Source organism: Musa acuminata, chromosome BXJ1-4 (assembly GCF_036884655.1).
Source record: "Musa acuminata AAA Group cultivar baxijiao chromosome BXJ1-4, Cavendish_Baxijiao_AAA, whole genome shotgun sequence".
Taxonomy (NCBI): domain Eukaryota; kingdom Viridiplantae; phylum Streptophyta; class Magnoliopsida; order Zingiberales; family Musaceae; genus Musa; species Musa acuminata.
The window spans coordinates 40,108,941-40,129,720 of NC_088330.1; the positions used below are offsets into that span (position 1 = coordinate 40,108,941).

The window sequence follows — 20,780 nt, forward strand, 5'->3', positions numbered from 1 at the left end:
AGATTATTGAGGATAAATTATCACTTAATTTATAACTCCATGTCAAGAGAATGTATTTAGGATACTTCAATCGAAGTACAGAAGAAAGAGTGTTCCTCCCTTTCTGCCGAAGCCTCCTTAGCATCTTGAAGTTTCGTATCTTATAGAACTCCTAATCAACAGACTAGCGAGGTGACTACAAATGTGAAGGCTGTGACGATCACCATTTTATTAGGCCCAACCCACTTGAGAACATATCATGCATTATTTGAATGATCTTTTTTTTTTTCATTATACCTTGAAAAAAACAATTATCTTACATTATTCAATCATAGAATATATATATATATATATCTTATAATTTATTCTACAATCATATAATATATATTAATGGGTTAAGGCATATTTTAGCTTATGATCTCTTGGGCTCTGATGGCTTACTCGTGTTGAAAATAACCTTTATATTTTTTAAAATATAACATATAAGTTTATTTGATCAAGTTTGAGTTAACAGACATTAGAGTATGCTTACATGATATGCAGACTCATAATAAACTATTAATATAATGACATGTATAATTTATAGTTAATGTCCACTTTGACTCATATGGTTTTGGTCATGGACCTCTTAAGTCCTTATGGTTTACTCATGTCTAAAATGAACCATATATTTTTAAAAATATAACATATAAGCTCCTCATGTCAAGTCTAAGTTAATAGATGTTAGAGTCTGCTTACATGACATATTGACTCATAAGAAACTATTAATATAATAATATGTGTGATTTAAATTTAAAAAAAAATTAAGACATCCATCGATGATGGGAGGAGGCGTCGTTGTGGAAGCGACCACCAACAGCAGCATTGAGTCACTGCTGCCTAGGAAGGCATCATATACATGTAGCATATGCTGCGCTGATGACGAGCTTAGCTTTCGGTCTTGCCTCAGGTGGATGTACGTCGACCAGTCTGACACTAGACACGTAGTGTCTCTTGGTCCCTCTTTCTTATTCTTATTGTCTTTGTCCCCATTACCTCCCATTTTATCTTCTCTTGCGCCCCCACACACTACACCTACAATATGATGGTCAAACACACTAGCTCTAGGATACACGCTACCATGTCACCCACCTTGGCGTTGCCCGCCACCTTGAATGACACTTGCTTCAATCCTAACGAGTACTATCATACCTGGTAAGTCGCCTCCCCTATGAAGCATAATATTACAAAGACAAAGAGCAGGCGGAAGGAGTTGTTGAGCTGGTCCATATAGCCCTCCCGCACCCGCTCACTCTCCTCGGTTAGCTTGTCGAGGAATAAGAAGCGACGGAGGAAGATAAAGAGTTAGAGGTAAGAGATAGTAGAAGCGGAGGTGAGGGAGAGCTAGAATACTACGTCATAGGCATGGTGGGTGGGGTCACAAGAGAGAACAAAGTGGGAGGTGATGGGGACGAAGATGTCTAAGAAGAGGAGGGACTAAGAGACTAATGCGTGTCGGACAAATCGATACACATCCACCTGAGGCAAGATCGGAAGCTCTTAAACTTGTCATCAATGTGAGAGATGCTATGTGCATATGATACCCTATTAGGCAACAGTGACTCAGTGCTATTGCTAGTGGTCGCTTTCACAATGACACCTCTCGCCATTGATAGATGTCTCAATTTTTCGAAAACTTTAATTATATGTACAATTATATTAATGATTTATTATGAGTTAGCATGTCAAACTTTAACGTCTCTTAACTCAGACTTGATGGAAGAGACTTATATATTATGTTTTTAAAAATATAGAGATTATTTTATACATAAGTAAACCATAAGGGTTTAAGAGGTCAATGACCAAAACTATATGGGCTAAAATAAACCTTAATCCTAAGTTACACATGTCATTATATTAATAATATATTTTGAGTTAAGTAAGCAGAGATCATAATTACGAGGGCTAAAGTGGACCTTAACCCTAAATTAATGTAACAACTTGACGTAAATTTATATGCTGAATTAATAATTATAAGAGACTTGATGATGACACATATGATCAGCAAACTTGCGTTGAAATATATTACTCTATTTAAAAAAAATCAAAAAAATGAGATTATAATGACTCAATTAAATAGAAGATAGACTTATGACTTGGAATCTTATATATATATATATATATATATATATATATATATATATATATATATATATATTGTAATGTTTAATTGAAAGGTTAAATCGGTATCGTAGTTGTTGTTCAATTGAATTTGGACTTGTCTATGTTGATCAATTGGACCGGTAATCGAGCAATTGGACCTGCGAATAGCCCATTTATGGGCCCAAGCTCGCTTGAGTCCATGATGAGAAGCCTTCCTAGTTCCTATATGCTTCTGCGACCCCACGAAAGGTCGCCGCTTCTCCTGTCGCTTTCCCTCGCCCTCCAAGTTTTGCGACCTCCACCAAGAGGAGCCGCTTCTCCCCTCGACTACCCTATAAGCTTTTGCGACGTCTCCGGAACACGCGGCTCCTCCTATCGTCACTTCTTCGTTCATCTCTCGCTCGAAGCCTTCGAAGATGTTGCAGAGCAAATCCTTCGTCAAGAAAACTAGACAAGGCCGCGTCGTCAAGGTTAACTTTCTCTCCAGCACCAACACACACCCCGCCCCCCCATACCGCCTCAAAACCCTAGCCCTATTATTTCTTAATTAATCTCTCTTTCTTCTTCGGCCGCCTCAGGTCGTGAGGGAGCACTACCTGAGGGATGACATCTACTGCGGGGCACCGTCCTGCAAGACCTGCGACACCTCGGCCGCTCGGCTCAGCACCTCCGCCTCCACCATCTTGATCGTCGACACCAATGTCGTCCTCAATCAGGTCGCCGTCGATGTCTCCCGTGGTCCCTGGTCGTTCTACGCCTTGTCTTGGCTTTATTTTGTTGATTTTGATGGGAATTATGCAGATTGATTTGTTGGAAAACCCCGCCGTAGACGATGTGGTAGTGCTGTCGGTGGTGTTGGAGGAAGTGAGGAATAAGAACCTTGCTGTGTATAACAGGCTGAAGGCGCTTTGTACTAATTCGCTTAGGAAGTATTTTGTGTTCTCCAATGAGCACCACAAGTAAGTTGTTTTCTTGTATTCTTGTTCTGTTTTGTTTAAGATAAAAAAGACATGGTTTTAAGGTAGATGATCTGCTTTCTTGGTTGGTTTCTTTCTGTATAATGTTACAATAAACTGAGAATTATAATTTAGTGTAAGCAGCATGTGGGGTTGTCCGCTTGGACTTTGCAAAGTTTGGCCTTTACTTCCCTTTAAGAGATTTAGATATATGTTCCAACTGATAAAGTGTGTTTAGATCTTTTTCTGTTAACTTAATTCTCTTCATATCTCATGGTATTATTGCTGAGCCTTTTTCTTTTGTACTTCTTTAAGCTCACTTTTGATATATGAAATGAAACAGAGATACTTATGTGAAAGAGATGGTCGGAGAAAGCCCAAATGATCGGAATGACAGAGGTATGCATTTCATGTCTCTAGACCTTTGGACCCTGTTTGGTTTCTCTGATTGCTTCTTCATGTTTATCTTGGAAAGCCTAATAATTTTAGGCAATTCCTTTATTGGAATCAAATGACCTAGATATCATGAATTTCATATCCTTTGATACATCCCACTTATACTAATATTGTGAAGAAAAACATGCATCTATTAACATTTCTACAGTTTTTGAGCAATTTGTTTCTGTAGTTTGTACTTGCTACTAAATATGTTGACACCTCATGTTGGTTCTTTAGCTATAAGAGTGGCTGCACGTTGGTACCAAAGTCATTTAGGTGTAAACACACAAGTATTACTCATTACCAATGATAGAGAAAATAAGAGAAGGGCCATTGAGGAGGGCATTTCTGCAGAAACTGGTAATTCCTTTTAGCTTTGGGTATTTTGACAGTTCATTGTAATTAACCCATTACTTTAAAACTCAGCGAGGCTTTATTTTTTGTTGCAGTTGAATCATATGTAAGATCTCTTGGGAAACCTGATTTACTTGACCTGGTTGTTCTTTCATCATCTGCTGATGTTAGCATGGAAGATGTTGAAGATCTCAGACCATCTAAGAAAAAAGTTATTTACAGTGAGGTATATTACATTTTATTTATGACATTCTTGAATAAGTCTTGCAAGTGTTTTTCGTTAGTCACTTTTTCTATAACAACTATAAATGCCATACCTTTTCACTTTGATGTAGCACAAGCCCATGTCAGAAATTACTTCGGGTCTGCTTCATGGAGTTTATCATCAAGGAAAGCTTCGTGTGAACCGTTATAATCCATTTGAGGCTTATGTTGGGAGTGAGAGTATTGGTGATGAAATAGTTATTTATGGTCGATCTAACATGAATAGGGCTTTTGATGGAGATATAGTTGCGGTTGAGCTATTGCCTCAAGACCAGTGGCGTGATGGGAAGTCCATGATAATTGCTGATGATGGTATGCTTCTGAATTTATTCTTAAGACATAAGTATGCACTGGCTGATGGTTTTGTTATATGAATTTCTTTAAGAGGATGATGAGGAAGAAGATGTTCATTTGGTCCCTAGTAGTGCCGATGATGCTCCAAGGAATGAAAATCTTGTTCAACCTAGTACTGGATCTGTGCCTCCTGTGTCAGGTCGTCCGGCTGGGAGAGTCGTTGGAATTATAAAGCGCAATTGGCATTCGTAAGTAGAACAGAAGATCTGTAATGCTTGTACTTTGTTATGGAATTTGCCTTCCAGAAATTTTCTTAGAAATATCTAAGTAATAATTGCTTGATTTTTTTTGTAGGAGCTTTGCAGTAACTTAGATTCTTCAAGTGATAGGGCAATGATGAATGAGTGGTCAAATTTAATGTTGTGATGCTCAGGATTGAGTTATATAGAATAGAGGTCTTAGGTTGTTTACATGCACTATATTTGCTTTGTAGATTTTTTTTATCAATGTCTATCTTGTCATGGCATCAGTAGATGCTGCATATGGTGGTCATCAAGGGTTGTTTGCTGCATAGGTATCTAAGGAGATGTAGCATATATGGTAGGCATAGGGACCACTATGTGTATGTGTACATATGGTGATGCATACAAGGTGTACTAGGACTTGTTCACTATTCTGGTCCTAGGCTAGGTGCCTAGGTGATATCCCATGATGATAATGTAATATCTTGAGATAAAAGCCTGGAAGGTCATGGGTTTCACGAATAGAAGATCAATTAATGGAGAAAGCATTCAGAGCAATGATGATGGGATGTCATTGAAATCAGAATGTTCTGTTGATTCATATAATGGCAATTTCTTGAGGAAACTTCCTGTGATCATGCATGTGGAACTTAATATAGAAGGAATAACATTGTTACCTAAACTAAAAAATTGACATAGAACTTTGGCATATGTTTATTACTCTCATCTTATAAATTTAGTACCTTACCTAACCAACTTATGATTTTGGCTTTTTATCATTTTTTCTCATTCTTTTTGCTTATTTTGGATTACTTGCATCGATTGCACTAGTCACATGGAATATGCATGCCAGAGAAATTGTTGCATTATCAGGATCCAAGTGCACATAAATTTTGTTCAAGCAGGCCTTAATCTTCTTTGACTAGCTGATGTATAAGTAAACAATTTACATGTCCTTATTCTTGTAATTTTTATGGGACTGAGAATCCCTTTATTTTATTTTTTATTCTTGTGCTTCACTTTGTTATTGTGGCATTTTGCTATTACTTGCAGTTATTGTGGGTCTTTGGAGCCAATGCCTATGCCTGCAGGTAATGCTGGTGTGGCCCATGCTTTATTTGTCTCCAAAGATCGTAGAATTCCTAAAATTCGGATTCAAACTCGACAGCTTGGAAATCTTTTGGACAAAAGAATTATTGTTGCTGTTGATACTTGGGATTGTTTGTCTCGGTATCCATCAGGACATTATGTCCGAACAATAGGAGAGATTGGGGACAGAGACACTGAAAGTGAGGCAAGTGACTATGCACATGCTTTTTATGATTATATAATGTTTCTTTTGCAGTTCTGCAATTTTCTATAAGGATTTGCTTACTAGATCATTTGAAAAATTGAGGCATCTTTGATAGTTTTTGTAATTCCTTAAACAGGTTCTGTTAATTGAGAATGACATAAATACAAGACCTTTTTCATCACAAGTTCTTGCTTGCTTGCCTCCATTACCATGGTCACTGTCATCTGAAGATTTAGCTAAAGCCAATAGAGAGGATTTGCGGCATTTGAGGGTCTTCAGTGTTGACCCTCCCGGTATGTACTCTTCAATGGCACTTCTTTTAGTCTCTTGGGCCAGTGATCATGTTTCTTCGTTTGTTCCAGGCTGCAAGGATATTGATGATGCATTACATTGCATGCCACTCGCAAATGGAAATTTCGAAGTGGGAGTTCGTATCCTCCATCTGGTCTTGGATAAAGGATTTTTTTCCATAAATTTACTGAATTTGCTTGCCCATGATTAAGTTACCTGCATTCTTTTTTGGTTTGTTAGGATTTTACTTGTTATATAAAGTAGACAAGGATTATGACAAGCTGCAGCTAAGATTTCTAATTTCTTTAGCTTGCCTGATTTATGGTCTGAAAATATTAAATTATGGCACTACGCATATGGTCGAGTTTAATTTCCAGGAGGCTTTGGATTTTTGGTTTGGCTGTTGGCTGTGTTTGACAATGTTAAGAAGCAACTTGTAGGGATAATTTTGTTGGTTTAAGACATTCACCAGTCCAACTCTTCTTAGTAATTCTGTATTCAACCTTCACAGTGCAATCACATCTCCACATTCCTATTGATATAATGCATTACGTATATAGTCCTCAAAAGTCAGAGTGGAAAGTTTTTCAATCTATTTTCAAATTTGTGCAGATGATTTTTTTTCACACAGTGCTCAGCTCGACAAGCATTTTGATATGTATGAGCCTCAAGTTAAACTATTCATTGGCTTATGAGACTGAACAAGCTGAGCCCTTTTTTTCCTTAACTGGATTGAGTTGGATTAGTTGCTATGGATGCCACTAAATCCTTGATCAAATTGTTTTGGTTTTTAGGAACCAGATTGTTTTGTATTATATGTTGTCACATAAGAACCTACTGCCTAGCTTGCTGGAACTTTAATACTGGATCCAGTTGAACTACTTTTAGATGGACCATTTTCAGTGAAGTTTGCATGCTGACACACAAAATTCTCACATTCTAAGCACAAAACTGTTTATATATACTTGTTAAGGTTTATGAAATTCCTCAACAATGAACTAACAGAAGGCTCTATGAGGGCGTCATAAATTTGGAACAAAATGACATTGTCTTTAATGTTGTATCTAATGTTCTTTATGTTTGTCTTTAGATTCAAGCATATCTGCTACTGTTGGATGGAGGAAATCGGTGCATTTTGGTTAGTTAAACTGGATCATCCTATATATTTTTTGGATCCATTAGAAAGCAGTAAATATTTATATGATATTTTCGTAACTAATTTATTTATTTTTAACAAGGATACAGTAGCTTGATGCTATGCACTGGAACTAACTTATCAGAAACTAAACTTTGCAAAGTATGAGATCTGTTGTTGCTTGTTGTGAATAGTTACAATACAAAAATCAAACCTCTTTGGAAAGACCTAACATATATTTTGATCAAGCTTCAATAGTAGGTGGTAGTATTGTAATTTTTGTTGATCCAAAGTCATGTACATTAGATTAAGTTTATTAGACTTGTGTCTTTTTGTGTTCTTTCCCTTAAGGTTCATTTGTCCTCTTGGTCCATGTATTTTGAACCAGTCTCTCTTGGAAGCCTCGAGAGCACTGTGTGTCTCTCATCCTGGGTTTATACTAGCTTGTGGATGATACTCTAATGTTGGATAATCGAGCCTGCTGAAGGCTTTTGCCTATCCAAATCAATTTGCAGAGACATGATAACCTGTAATCATCTTATGTAAAATTGAATCCTGATGTTGGTTTTCAGCACTTCAAAACTTTGCTGGCAATGTTGAAATGTTTCCAGCTTAACTGAGTTAGAATTGCTTAATTTATGGTTCGGTTTATAGGTCCGTACCAGTGTATTGATCGGCTGTCGGTACGGTATATATCAATCTGTACCAATGTACCAGCACATGGTATGTTATGGTATACTGACAGATCGGTATGTACCGATTGTACCATTTCCTTGTTGGATTGGTATGTACCACCTGTACCACACAATATGGTGAACCTTGGCTTAAATTATATTCGTCTGCACAAATAGACTTACTGATGCATGTCGGTAGATTTATGTACAAGCAAAAAATAAAAAAGGGAAAACCGAAAATGCTTAACCAGTTATTGAACTTTGAAATATAGGTATCTTATACCCTTAGCTTGAAGTCTAAATGACACCATTATCTGTGTACAGAGATTAATTTAATCAAACATACTTGTACAAGTTCAATGTCATTTATATCTTATCCTTTACGAATAATCCTGGGCTTTCTTTTATAGATCATGGTTCTGCAGGCCCTAAACATCATTGTGAATCCTTATTGGCATTGTCAGATATTGCTGATGTCACAAATTTTGTTCTTGCTGGTACCCCTCTGGATGAAGAGGCTTCACAAAGGGGTACATCAGTTTATCTTGTTGAGCGTCGGATTGACATGCTTCCCAAACCTCTGACTGAAGGTTTCCTCTCCCCTTTTAGGTTTCACTGAAAGTACATATACTGCTGAAACTTTTTTTTTGTTGAACTACAAACATTATTATTATTCATTAGGTATGAAATAGTGAGACAAGACACTTTCCTTTCTTTGTAGACATTTGTTCCCTTCGCTCTGATGTGGAGAGGCTGGCTTTTTCTGTCATCTGGGTAATTTCTGTGCCACTCTACCATAATTCGAGGATAACTTTGGAAGGACTTGTTAAATGGGTGTCCTCCAAAGGTGTAATTAAACAGTACTTCATAAGCTCTTCATTTTAAATTGCCATTGTTGGTTCATCTCTCTTTCTTGCTGATAAGCAATTTTTTTTGTTCAACTGTATCAATCTTCTAATGTAATTGAAATCATAAATTGCCCATCTTGCTTCCTTGCATGTTTAGGACACATCCCAGAACTATTGCTATTGATGTAGTTGTAGCTTTTAATACCTTTTGACATTTGGTAGATACACCTAAATACTAGTATAATCACAAATTTGGATATATAGAAACATTTTCATTGTGCATTTATATATTGGGCTGAAAATGTCATTATGATAACTTTTACATGTGTCATCTGTGAAGAATCAGATGCAGCTTCATTGAAAGATAAGTTGAGGAAAAGAAATTAAAATGGTATGTAAATGTCCGAAGATTTATAGATGCTCCAGTTGGATTAGCTTAGTCTATTAAAATTGCTGGAATAAGGGGCGGTAGAGTGATATTGCCCTAGACAGGTTAATGGTGGGGAAGATCCATGTAGCAGACTTCATTTATTTGGGAGGTTATGGCTTCTTGTGTTGTCATCACTTGTTTACTTCATCTTGGAAGTTTGTGCAATGCATCTACACAATCTTATTAGTTTTTGAAGTCTGAAGTGCATTCCAAAATTTTAATCTCTTTACCCTACATCTTATATCCCATCTTCAAATGCAATCAATCTTAGCTCTCTTTTGTATATGATGCAAATTTATTTGATCATTCTAATATTGTTATCATCTTTGGCAGTTTGTTCTTGGACCTCTGACCCCTGACATTTTAGTTTTTTATTGTTGTGGTGGTTTGAAATAGTAGAGTATGTTAAAGGGTCTGAATAACTTCTTTTCTTGTTTCTTTTTTGATTTGGTATCTTCTAAATTTTTACTTGATGATACTTGGAAACCTGTTTTATAAGTTGTCTTTCACTTGCATGTGTGGAAAAGTCTAGTGATGTTTGTTCCAAGCTTGTAAGCTTGTTGGCTCGTCTGCTTTCTGATTAAATTTATAATTTTGGATTGTTTTTACAATGACAGGAAATGACACCTGATACAGAAATAATATCAACAAGATATACAAAAAGTGCTATCAAGTCATGTGCTGCATTGTCCTATGTTGAAGCTCAAGCAAGAATGGATGATAGGTCCCTTGTTCTTGCCTTTTATTCTCACCATGACATTTGTAACTGCTTCTTTATTCTATTCTCATGGCCTTTATAAGTCTTCTTCAAGGCCTAATAGGCTTATACCTACAAGGGAAGCTGTAAAAAGGATGTACTAGCTCATTCACATAAGCATGTCAATTAATTTAAAAAAAAATGTAAGGCTCCTTATTAATGTTTTTAAATTATTGCTGCGGCAAAGTATCTATGAACTCTCTATATTTTTGTGATTTGAAGCTTGCATTTTGAAAGTAAAAGATGAAGTTATGCTTGTTTAGCTGATATGCCCATGTAGCGCTTAGGAAGAATTCAATCTATGCATTATTATTGGTTAAAAACAGTAGCCATTCTCTTGCCATCAGTCTTTGGCTTTCCTCTCCTTGGGTAAGGTTATATGTGATATGGAACAATCAATGAAGGATAGGTTTAGAAAATTCACTGTATCATATTTTGGATAAGAATTTGTATTTCAATAATAGCTTAATAACAATTAAATAAAGGTTATTGCATTAAATAGCCCTGAGTTCATGCTTCACCTTGTTTGACCAAATAGCTTTGCCTACCAGTGCTATTTTATTAAGAAAATGAAATAAGCAGAAGAGGAAAAGAGAAGAAAGAGGGAAAAAAGAGTGAACTTACACACTGGATTGAGATTTCCAAACTGCACAAAATTGTCGATGTTTTCCTAACCCCCCCTTCTCCTTTTTTGCTTCAATTCTTGGCCTGTGCTTTACTTTGTCATTTAAAAAAGGTCCCAGGAGCTCATGAAATTATCCTTCTACAGCCAATGAATATTGTTTCTGTCACATCCCATAATTCTAAATCTGAAACTAATTTCAGTTCAAATCATCCTTCTAGATTGATGTGAACCAAGATACTCTATTAGAATGTACCACAAAGTATCGAATTTAAAAATGCTCGTCTCAGATCCATGCCTTTTCAAATCCCTGCCATCCACTTCCAGCACAAACAGTCCTGCCTTTTGATAACACCTTTTGGTGTGATTGTTTGATTGTGTTTATGGAGTGACTTGGATTGCTGCATTAGTACTGTGTCATACCTAATTCGGTTTACATATTAGTTTCATTAGTTGCATGAAATATTGTGTATAATTCATTATATACCATGGAATTTTTCAATTTAAACTGTGGCTTTAAACCTCTAAAGTTGAACTGAATGCAGATTATATACTTTAACTCCCATAACTAAAGGCAGGTTATGTACTCTTTTGCTGCTTGCAGCCGAATGATGGATCCATTGACTACCGACCTACGAAATTTGAACTCATTAGCAAAGGTTAGCTTATCTGGTTTAATGCTTTAATCCAATTTGGTTATAATTTGTTTATCCAGTATATATGGCACTTAAAGATCTTCATGAGCAAGGGAACTTTAAGTATCTTCTACCTGAACAGATTATGAGGCTTCGGCGAATTGAGAGAGGAGCTCTTACACTTGCTTCTCCAGAAGTCAAATTCCAAATTGATACAGAAACTCATGATCCTTTAGACATAGGTACATGTTTAAATTATTATTCTTTAGTAATTTATCAGAGCATTTAAAATTTGTTTTGCAGGTATGTACCAAATTCGCGAGGCAAACCAAATGATCGAGGAGTTTATGTTGGCTGCTAATGTTTCGGTTGCAGAAAAAATCTTGAGACATTTTCCTTTGTGCTCTTTATTAAGGTAGATGTGTTTCATTACCTTTCTTTGAACTTGAACTCTTTTTGTTTCATGATCATTGTTGTGTTAATCCATGAAGTCTTTAAATATAAGTTTGTAAATTCTGTTTCAATCTAAGTGGAAAACTTTAATTTTGTGACTTTTCAAAAATAACCCAAACCATTTTATCATGGAAACTGAAACAAACCTAACCAACATCCTAATGTTCAGTTTGGTTACTCTCATAGCTTTTACTCTCCATGTAACCCATCTTCCAGACATGATAAACTTTAAAGTTATAACATGCTTTGAAAAATCATTGATCCGGGATTGCCAAAGCCAAAAGGAAACTCCTCAAAACCATCAAGTTTTTTTTTTAATGTCAGAAATAGAAGAAAAAAAATGCAGCATGATAATGATAACGGAGTGGAAAAAAAGAGGACAAATGGAAGAGATGAAAATAAGTGGATGTGCCCTCTATAACTAAGCCCTTAGACATCAGTCCTGATGATCCCTCTAGCACAGCTCTTTGCTGCATCCATTTTTTACCTTGTAAACATATCAAAACAATATAACTGATTGTGTTTGACACTTGAGGTAACAATAATGGTTGGATCTCTACCATTGATTAGCTTTTAGTCATAGGCATTGTCCTCTATTTGAGTAAACCTGGGACTCACCAACATTTTGGAGGTTGAGATTGTCTTATTTGTGAACTTGTCTTAAACTTTTAACTCATTGTACCTTGATAATCAAGCTCACTTTTATGAAGTGATACTTTGATCAAGTTAAATAAGTGCTTGATAAATATATTTGTTATAAACATAAAGTATGCATTAAATATACATGTAGGTGAGCCTTGGTGCCCATATGTCTTTCCATACCTAAGAATCAAGCAATAGATCTTTTAGGTTCCCCAATATTTTTTTTCTCATTTTTGTGCCTGATATCAATGCTATTCTTGATGTTTTTTTTGTTAATTTGCCCTTTCTTGGCATTTACAGTGTTAGTCATTTTAAAATAATGCATTTGTATTAGAATGTTGTATTGATCACAAACTTTATAAGTCAAGATTAGAATAATGAGCTGGAGCAAGATTATTTTATTATACTTCTAGGTGCAAAATAGGTATTTTATCTTTCTTGAAATGTTTGCGGAATCATAATTTAGTTCTACCTAACTTGGTTAAAATGGAACAGGCGTCATCCTAGTCCCACCAAAGAGATGCTTGAACCATTACTGCGGACAGCTGCAGCTGTTGGGCTGGATTTAGATGTTTCATCTTCAAAAGCTTTAGCTGATTCACTTGATCGTGCAGTGGTAATAACACATCGTGTGTTACTTATATTATACATTTTGCATCTCTATTTTCCTTTTATGGTATATGCTTGTGCAAGTTGGTCATTGAGATCATCTGCAGGGTGATGATCCATACTTTAATAAGCTCATCAGGATTCTGGCAACTCGATGCATGACCCAGGTACATTTTAAAGTAGTGGTATCAGTTATTTGCTTACAAGTGTAGATGTTCTAGTATGATATTCTGCTTGAAAATGTAGGCAGTTTACTTCGCTAGTGGAGATTTGAGCCCCTCTGAATTTTCCCATTATGGTCTAGCAGCACGTCTTTATACTCATTTCACTTCTCCAATCCGTAGATATGCAGGTTAGTTGTTTACTGCAGTATGGTCCATGTGTATGAGTCATCGTTCTTACAGTCCAGATAACAAATATTGATGATTTCAGCATTTTGGTTTTGAGTTTTGTTGAATCTTGGCTGGTGTTTTGCCATGTGTATTTTACCACCATTTGTTAATTCACCAGTCACCAGTTCTTAGTGCCATTTCCAATTTTGCATACATAAAGACTTAACATATATTGTGGGGTTTTCTTGTTTATATGCCACATCATGTGTATGTCCTACTTATAAATTTCCTGTGGAATTATGGGAATTACCATTGTCATTAAAGTAACAAAAGTATATGCTTATATCTTGACTTGCATGGTAAAGTTATCTTTGGTAATTATTTTTCCTTTTCAAGGGGAAAGTAAGTATATTCAGATATGCATGTATATTAGCAGTTTGCCTAATGGGTTGAATATGATCATGCAGAGGTGGATTAAGTTTGGTCACAAACATTCATTGCTCAGAATGATTTGTTGGAGTAAAAATAGACTGAAGAACAAAAGGGATGGTATTCTAAGAGCTACCTAGTGGGCCACAGAAACTTTACCTAGCTAATCCATGCTTAATGCTCAGGCCATCATAGAAACGAAAGGTCTTCACAGCCAATACTACAAGACTAGATGACAAGTGGTCTAAGTTGCCATAATTATAAACATGGAGAGAGAAGTAAAAAAAAAGTTATATGTGATGTTCAACAGTTTTGTTAGATTTGCTATTTAATTTTCTTGTAAAGCCAAAATTTGATAGGTCATCATGATTGTATTTGGGATGGAGGTGAGAATAAAAGTGACCAGGAAGAATGGATCCTGCAACATCATGTTTGCCCATAATTTTTTACTATACTTGTGTGAAGGGGAAATGATTCTCAAGAAAGGTATCCAGCAGCATCATACATTAAGAGGTCAGCCTAGTGCAGGAAGCTTCTGGTTTTGAGATGTATAAAGAGGGTCAGATGCATGCAACTTTATCCTTACTCATGGAGTTTGTTTCAGCAATTTAAACTCTTGTGGCTAGGTTGTTGTGGACTAACCGTAGTGATAAGTCGAGGTCCATGCCATCCTACATTGAGATTGGAAGTTCATACAAGTGGGTGAGGATTGATGAGGATGAAGCTTCTCATACACTAGTCACCTTTTAAGGTTCTGTATGATGTACTCAGCAAATTTGAGACATTATTTTATACAAGTTATGTGGAATCAGTATGTTTTTGAAGTTTAATCATTCATCAAATGTACATTTAACAATGTGGAATCCGTCTGAATTTAATTTGATGAATAGGAGAGTCGGTACAACTACAATTGGTTCTGAACTTTCTGTTTTTTGCAGATGTCATCGTGCACCGGTTGCTAGCTGCAGCACTAGGAATTGCCAAGCTTCCTCCAATTTTTCTGGATGGTCCACAACTTACGGGCATTGCTGACAGTAGGACTTTTACCGTGGCCTCTCAAACTTATTTCTTTTAACTTTTAATCGGTTGTTGGCTAATACAATTTTATTAAAGGCACAAGTGTGGTGTGTAAGGTACGAGGTCCACCAAGGCCTTGAAACTGTGTTACCTCAATTGAGGCTTAGTGACTTTAACAAGGCATGTGTAACGCACACACTTCATGTGCCTCACTGTTATTTTTCCTTATGAAGCTATAGTCATGGGATGGCTTACTCTATTGTTAATTTTATGAGGATTTTCAATCATTTAGGATTAAAAGAAACTAACAAACGGACACTTGTGTTTTTTACAACAGACACTTTGTTCTACCATTTGAGCTAACAACCAAAGTTTGACATACATCGAGTGGTGGATAACTGTATATTTAGACAAGATACACCTTATACAGTTATGCCTATACTTCAGTCGCCTTGAACCTTTGATAATCTTGGACTTATATTTGTTTCTCTCAGATTTGAATAATCGACATCGAAATGCTCAGATGGCAAGCCGAGCTTCAGTTGAGCTTCATACACTTATATACTTCAAGAAACGGTACTATTAGTTTGCTGTCTAAAACTTTATATTAAGTGTCATATGCCTTCCAATATCGTTTAATTAACAACATTTTCCATTTGTTGCAGGCCAACAGACACCCAGGGCAGGATAGTGAAGATCAAATCAAATGGATTTATTGTTTTTGTTCCCAAGTATGTTTTCATCACTTTTATCTAGTTTAACTTTTTAAGTATTACATGCTATGTTGATTACTTGTTTGTGCACTAAAATGTGGTCTATACATGCTGTCAAAAATGAGTGTTGGGTAAGCTGACCATCCTGCACTAGGCTTTGGTGGTCTCATATGTTGTGTTATTGTATATGTTAAATTTGTCATACATGTGTTTGTAAAAGTATGAAAATGTGATCACATGTGGTTTATATTGTATAGCATTTTATCAAATGTGATCACATGCGGTACAGCATTTTATCACTTAGAGCATTGCTAACTTATCAATCTAATATCAGAATATCCATCATTATAGAAGTTGGCCATTCTACACCTTAAAACAAAAAGGGCGTTACTGGGGATTTGACAGTTGTTAATCATGATAATGTACCTAATAATTTATTGTCTGATGATTAATACTAAGATCTTGTCATTTCTTCCAGGTTTGGCATTGAGGGACCAGTGTACTTGGTGCCCAAGGGAGATAAAAGAGCTGATTGGGTGGTAGACGAGGCACATCAGAGAGTGACCAAGGCAGGGTCAAACATCACCTATGGTATTCTTCAGACGGTGAGGATTCACATGGAGGTAGTAGAACCACAACCCAACCGGCCAAAGCTCGAGCTCACTCTCATCTAGGTAGACATTGTAGCCTTTTGTTTCTATTTATTTCTATCAATTGGAGCATTTAACACTTTTAGGATAATGTGTCCAAAATCTTATATTTCAGGTTTGTGAAACACTGTTCATGGCAAATAGGGGGATCAGTTGTCGATTCTGTGAATCTTCCCTGCTGATAATGCTGGTCTTCGTTTGCCATGTCTGTGAATCCTGTAAAAGATCGGATGAGTTAAGTAGCTTCAGGCTAAAAGATGATTGTGATCTCACAATGTAAGATTATTACCTGAATGTTAGGATGGACAGATGGAATACCTGCCCCCCCCCCCACCACTAGGAACAATATCAATTTAATTACATTGGATGACTATGTAAACTAATGTTATGTTGATAGATTGCGCCTGGCATGTGGAATGTATCTGAAATGTTCAAAGGGGTATGAAAACCCTGTTGCCATCAAGTTGGTCTTGATTCAGGTTGATGGTATAAAACCGATCACAGTTTTCCTCCTTATCCATATGTTTCTGTTGGTGATGGTTAGTAAGATGTCACTCGTTATTAGCTTCATTCTTGTGTTGGCCAAATCGCCAAACGTGTGTTTCCGACTACTGCCGCAGGGCTGAGCCACCACCGATATCGTCCTGGAGTGCCGTCACCTCTGACGACTGGAGCCAAATGCCTGCTGTTTGTTTTGTCGCTTCCGTCACTGAATGTGGCGAGTTGCCTAATAGCATTTGCCTAATCCTTTTGCAGGATCATGTCAAAACAAATTCCTCTACATTTTTCAGAAAACTATAACAAATAGCTATCATTCAACATGAGAATTTCTACGTGCCTTTCGGCAAACAATGAAATAACTAAAGGGCAAAAATGAGTTAGACTTAAGCATCGATTAAAACACAAATCACAACGAACTAAAATTATCCACATCCTGACTTCCAGAGTCCAGTGAAGAATTCTACCATTACAAAATTTCCTGTTGACATCCACAAGTTAGTCATCCTTCACATGAACCTTTCTTCCTAGTAAGTGCACAAACACTGCAGAAGAAAACATGCCCACCGAGTAACCAGCAATTGCTCCATATGTAACACAAATAGGCCATTCCTACATGCAAAAAGCATTTATTTATATTACAGCCTCACAGTCAAGTGGGAATAATGTACTACTAAGTGATATAAAAAAGCATCGAGTTCATCGTACTTCAACGTACTACTTCAATAAGAAAAAAAGAAGAAGAGGGAATAATGAATTTTACCTGCCATGGCCTCTCCCAGTCAAGTGGCATAGGCCAAGCACCAAGCCATGCACCGATGACAGCACCTTGAGCCGGTAAAGAAATCACACAGTCAACTCCTTCATTTGGTCTGTAATGAGGAATGCAATCCATAATAAAAGATAATTGGAAATTTGAAATAAATTACGTTGAAAGAAAAAGGCTTCGATCGCATAAACAGAAATCCTACTTGGAATAAGCTAGAATACGTTGCCAATCCGTCCTTGATGTTCCAAAAACACAAACTGCAGGCACAAACTGACATAAAACATGTTCACCATATTTCAGGGGTTAGAAACATTCACATGCATTTTATTTCTTAGAAAGAACCTCATCAAGAAAAATTCAAGAGAATTATCATTTCAAATACATGGACTGCTAACTATACAAGTGAACTCAATTCAGCTTAAAACCAAATTTATTAGCATTGGTTTCAGAATAAAATTCATTCTGACTCAATTCGGCCTTGAAGTAAAATGCTTTAGTGCTGACATAGCAGAATGGTAACAAACATTTCGAAGTATATACAGATGCTTCATGGAATGTTCTTTAAGCATAATACTGTTCAATACTTCAATGTATTCTAGCAGGCAACCTATCCTAATCATGACTGACCCAAGGCAAATTTGCCTAAAGTAGGTCAGAGAAACTTTAAAGATCTGGCATCCATAATTTTGTTCACTTCAAGACTTGACAAGATTATTTGTTCTTGCAAGCTTCCTCTAAAGGTATTAATCATAAGTTACTTACAGTGAATAATGACATGAGAGATGACCAGTAGATTGTGCTTAGCCAGTACCTGCATAGAATAAAACTTTGATAGTCTTAAAAGGAATCTTCAGTCTCTCTTGATCATATTATTCATACGCATTAAATATTCTATCCAGTGTTTAGAAAATCAAACCATTAAGTGAGGCTCAGAGAATTTGAATTTTTTTATTATCTGATCCATCTAAATTTATTTATAATAGAAAAAAAATCTTCCCAGCATAGGTGAAGCACAGATCAGAGCACTTACTTAAGACCAACAGGTGCTCCCAGAACAATTGCCCCAAATGCATTTAGCAAAGCCCCTGATGATAATAAGCCAGATGATATGCATTGAACAAGAGGGATTAAAATCTGCAAGTTTAAGGCGAGAAGAGGAAGAAAAATCAAAACTACCAGAATCTTTGTACGATCTTATATTTTCAAGTTTTCAATAGATTAAATAATGAATAGCAAAGCAAGTAAGTTTAATAGCATAATCTTAGTTCAAGATCTAAGCTATCCTCAAGAGGCAACGGTATTTCTTTGTCCATTAAAACATGCAAACAACCCACAATTTCAGTTTTGTGAAAGCTCCTAAGCCCTCCGAAGGCACTTCATCAAAATGAAAAATTAAGTGTTTGCAGGCCCTACTTTTTTGGGAGATTAAAGGGTAACTGCCACATATTCTTATCAAAAGAATTGTCAGTTTGTCACTTAAAAACAGAACAATAAGTAGTGAAGTACTTGTACTAGGTAATGAATGCATTAAATGTTAAGGAACCAACACTGATTTTGTTGATTTATGTATTAATGAAGTCTGTCCAACAGCATGTCCAAAAGTGACCAATTGAAGACGAGGTTGAATCTGGAAATCAGCCTGAAGCTGAACTTCTGGGTTATATCCGCTGTAAGTATGAGTTTACAGTAGCTTTTGGTGTAATTACTCATGTCCTATAGAGTATCTTGCTAAGACTTGAACATAAGTTTTCTGAAAAATTAAAGCCATTCTTTTTTATTTTGCTTGCAAGAACTTAAAAAATCTTTCAAGGAATAATAAAAAAGGCTTGAAGAGGAGATTAGCACCTCCTTATTTTTCAATGTTTCTAGCATGTGAAATCTTCTTACACTCACTGCCATAATTCTACAGTATTAGTATTAGCACTTTTTGCAGCCAGCCAATTTCAGAGCATAAGTAGACTGAATAAACACATCGTCATCACTATTCAAGGTTGATTTGCTAATTAGCATCTACCAATGGAGTCTGAGAAAATCTGTAAAAACACTTTTTAGGTTTGAAGCTATCAGATCAAAGAACTGCAATCCAGAACATTGCAGTAGGATCGACAAAGGGTGTTGTGGTTGTGGCTACAACAGAAAAAAATAAAACCATTGCAATGATAAAATAACGAAAAGATGCAAGGTAATAAAGATTTGATAAACAGGAAAAAAAAAAAGAGTAAGGAGAAGAGAATGAAAGAAAGGAAAAATGATCTAAGCCATGAGCCAAATCTGACTCTATTTTGGCAACTTAAAGAACCATATGATTCAGTTGTCTCTAATATGAGAGACCCTTTATTAAAGATTTCATCAGAAGCCAAGTCCAAACAAGACTGACTTTTATGGGATAAGTTCAGGGGATAAAGATTTCTTTTTCTAAGTAATTCTATAAGTTCCTAACCAAGGAGACATTTAAAACTTCCAAACTCAGGTTTCAGACAACTTAATAAATCTTGCAGTTCAATCTTATTCAGGATACCGATCACAATCAGCAATTGAACTTCCAAGTAAGCTCCATATCAAACTTGTCAAGCCAAAACCCTCAAACAACCTTTTCCAACAAGTACGATTGAGCTTGAGAAAGGAGAAAAAAAAACCTTAATCGTCGAAAAGTCATCCATCTTATTCATTATATAATAAAGAATCAAACTCAAGAAAAGCAAAACAAATCAATCAACAAAATCTTCTCGAGGCGATAAAAACTCACCAATGGGAAGTCCGAGCAGTCCCCTCGCAACAGCCTTCGAATACTGTTCCCTCCAGTAAAAACAGAGAAAAAACGCATCTTTAGGGCAAAATCAAGCGGAAATGCGCAGACAATTACGGATCATAAATGAACGAACTAGTGAACGAGGTTACAGAGCAATGCTCGCGATCTCGACGAACCCAACCATAAATTCCGATGATAACCGGTCCTTCTACCACCTGCAAAGGAAACCAAATCAAGAATTGGGCCATAAACCATCCCATTTGCTTCGACCGGTGAAACCAACAAAGAAAGAAAAGGGTGATTGTGACGAACGAGGAGAAGACGGAGGGTTCGGGCGGGGTCGGCGACGAGGCTGACATCGCAGCCTAGTCGGGCGATGCCATAGCCAGCGGCCAAACCGACGCCGCAGAGGAAATGGAGCGCCAGGGCCTTCGAGGCGGTGATCTCGCCGTAGCCCATCCTCTCTCTCTCTCTCTCTCTCTCTCTCTCTCTCTCAACCTTTGTGCCGTATAAAGATGATCACAAATACCTTCAAGTTGACACCTGTCGTTTCACGAATCTTAA

The 20,780-nt window shown here is 36.5% G+C and overlaps 2 protein-coding genes across 4 annotated transcripts; one reads left to right on the forward strand and one right to left on the reverse strand.

Annotated features, from left to right (window-relative positions):
* The first annotated feature begins 2,389 nt into the window (after positions 1-2,389).
* Positions 2,390-16,716, forward strand: LOC135668429 (exosome complex exonuclease RRP44 homolog A-like). Its single transcript, XM_065178478.1, has 25 exons — positions 2,390-2,591; positions 2,700-2,837; positions 2,923-3,080; positions 3,421-3,476; positions 3,753-3,875; positions 3,965-4,095; positions 4,205-4,445; positions 4,519-4,675; positions 5,723-5,963; positions 6,100-6,256; positions 6,326-6,394; positions 8,528-8,653; positions 8,785-8,837; positions 9,959-10,065; positions 11,325-11,379; positions 11,498-11,597; positions 11,659-11,770; positions 12,946-13,066; positions 13,167-13,226; positions 13,306-13,411; positions 14,759-14,854; positions 15,332-15,413; positions 15,503-15,568; positions 16,029-16,224; positions 16,316-16,716. The coding sequence occupies exons 1-24, from the start codon at positions 2,538-2,540 to the stop codon at positions 16,222-16,224; spliced, it is 2,805 nt and encodes a 934-aa protein (XP_065034550.1). The 5' UTR covers positions 2,390-2,537; the 3' UTR covers positions 16,316-16,716.
* Positions 16,717-17,057: 341 nt separating this feature from the next.
* Positions 17,058-20,713, reverse strand: LOC103982728 (uncharacterized). 3 transcript variants are annotated; one of them, XM_065178483.1, is made up of 8 exons: positions 20,529-20,713; positions 20,393-20,431; positions 20,214-20,256; positions 18,498-18,552; positions 18,230-18,278; positions 17,670-17,737; positions 17,462-17,570; positions 17,058-17,310 (listed from the first exon to the last, which is right to left on the reverse strand). In XM_065178483.1, exons 1-8 carry the CDS (start codon positions 20,673-20,675, stop codon positions 17,197-17,199), a joined length of 624 nt encoding a protein of 207 aa, XP_065034555.1. In that variant the 5' UTR covers positions 20,676-20,713; the 3' UTR covers positions 17,058-17,196. The 3 variants fall into 3 exon arrangements, with proteins under 3 accessions (XP_065034555.1, XP_009398001.2, XP_018680221.2); XM_009399726.3 differs by having other exon boundaries at positions 20,366-20,431; positions 20,529-20,711; XM_018824676.2 differs by having other exon boundaries at positions 18,498-18,601; positions 20,366-20,431; positions 20,529-20,639.
* Between the last annotated feature and the right edge of the window lie 67 nt (positions 20,714-20,780).

Excerpts from the sequence above, each read along its gene's own strand:
- LOC135668429 (XM_065178478.1), top strand. The coding sequence starts at position 2,538 with ATGTTGCAGAGCAAATCCTTCGTCAAGAAAACTAGACAAGGCCGCGTC. Across the intron at positions 4,676-5,722 it reads ATAAAGCGCAATTGGCATTC|TTATTGTGGGTCTTTGGAGC; the intron begins GTAAGTAGAACA and ends TATTACTTGCAG. Across the intron at positions 13,412-14,758 it reads TCCAATCCGTAGATATGCAG|ATGTCATCGTGCACCGGTTG; the intron begins GTTAGTTGTTTA and ends TGTTTTTTGCAG.
- LOC103982728 (XM_009399726.3), bottom strand. The coding sequence starts at position 20,675 with ATGGGCTACGGCGAGATCACCGCCTCGAAGGCCCTGGCGCTCCATTTC. Across the intron at positions 20,432-20,528 it reads GAACCCTCCGTCTTCTCCTC|GTGGTAGAAGGACCGGTTAT; the intron begins GTTCGTCACAAT and ends TTTCCTTTGCAG. Across the intron at positions 18,279-18,497 it reads GGAGCACCTGTTGGTCTTAA|GTACTGGCTAAGCACAATCT; the intron begins GTAAGTGCTCTG and ends TATTCTATGCAG.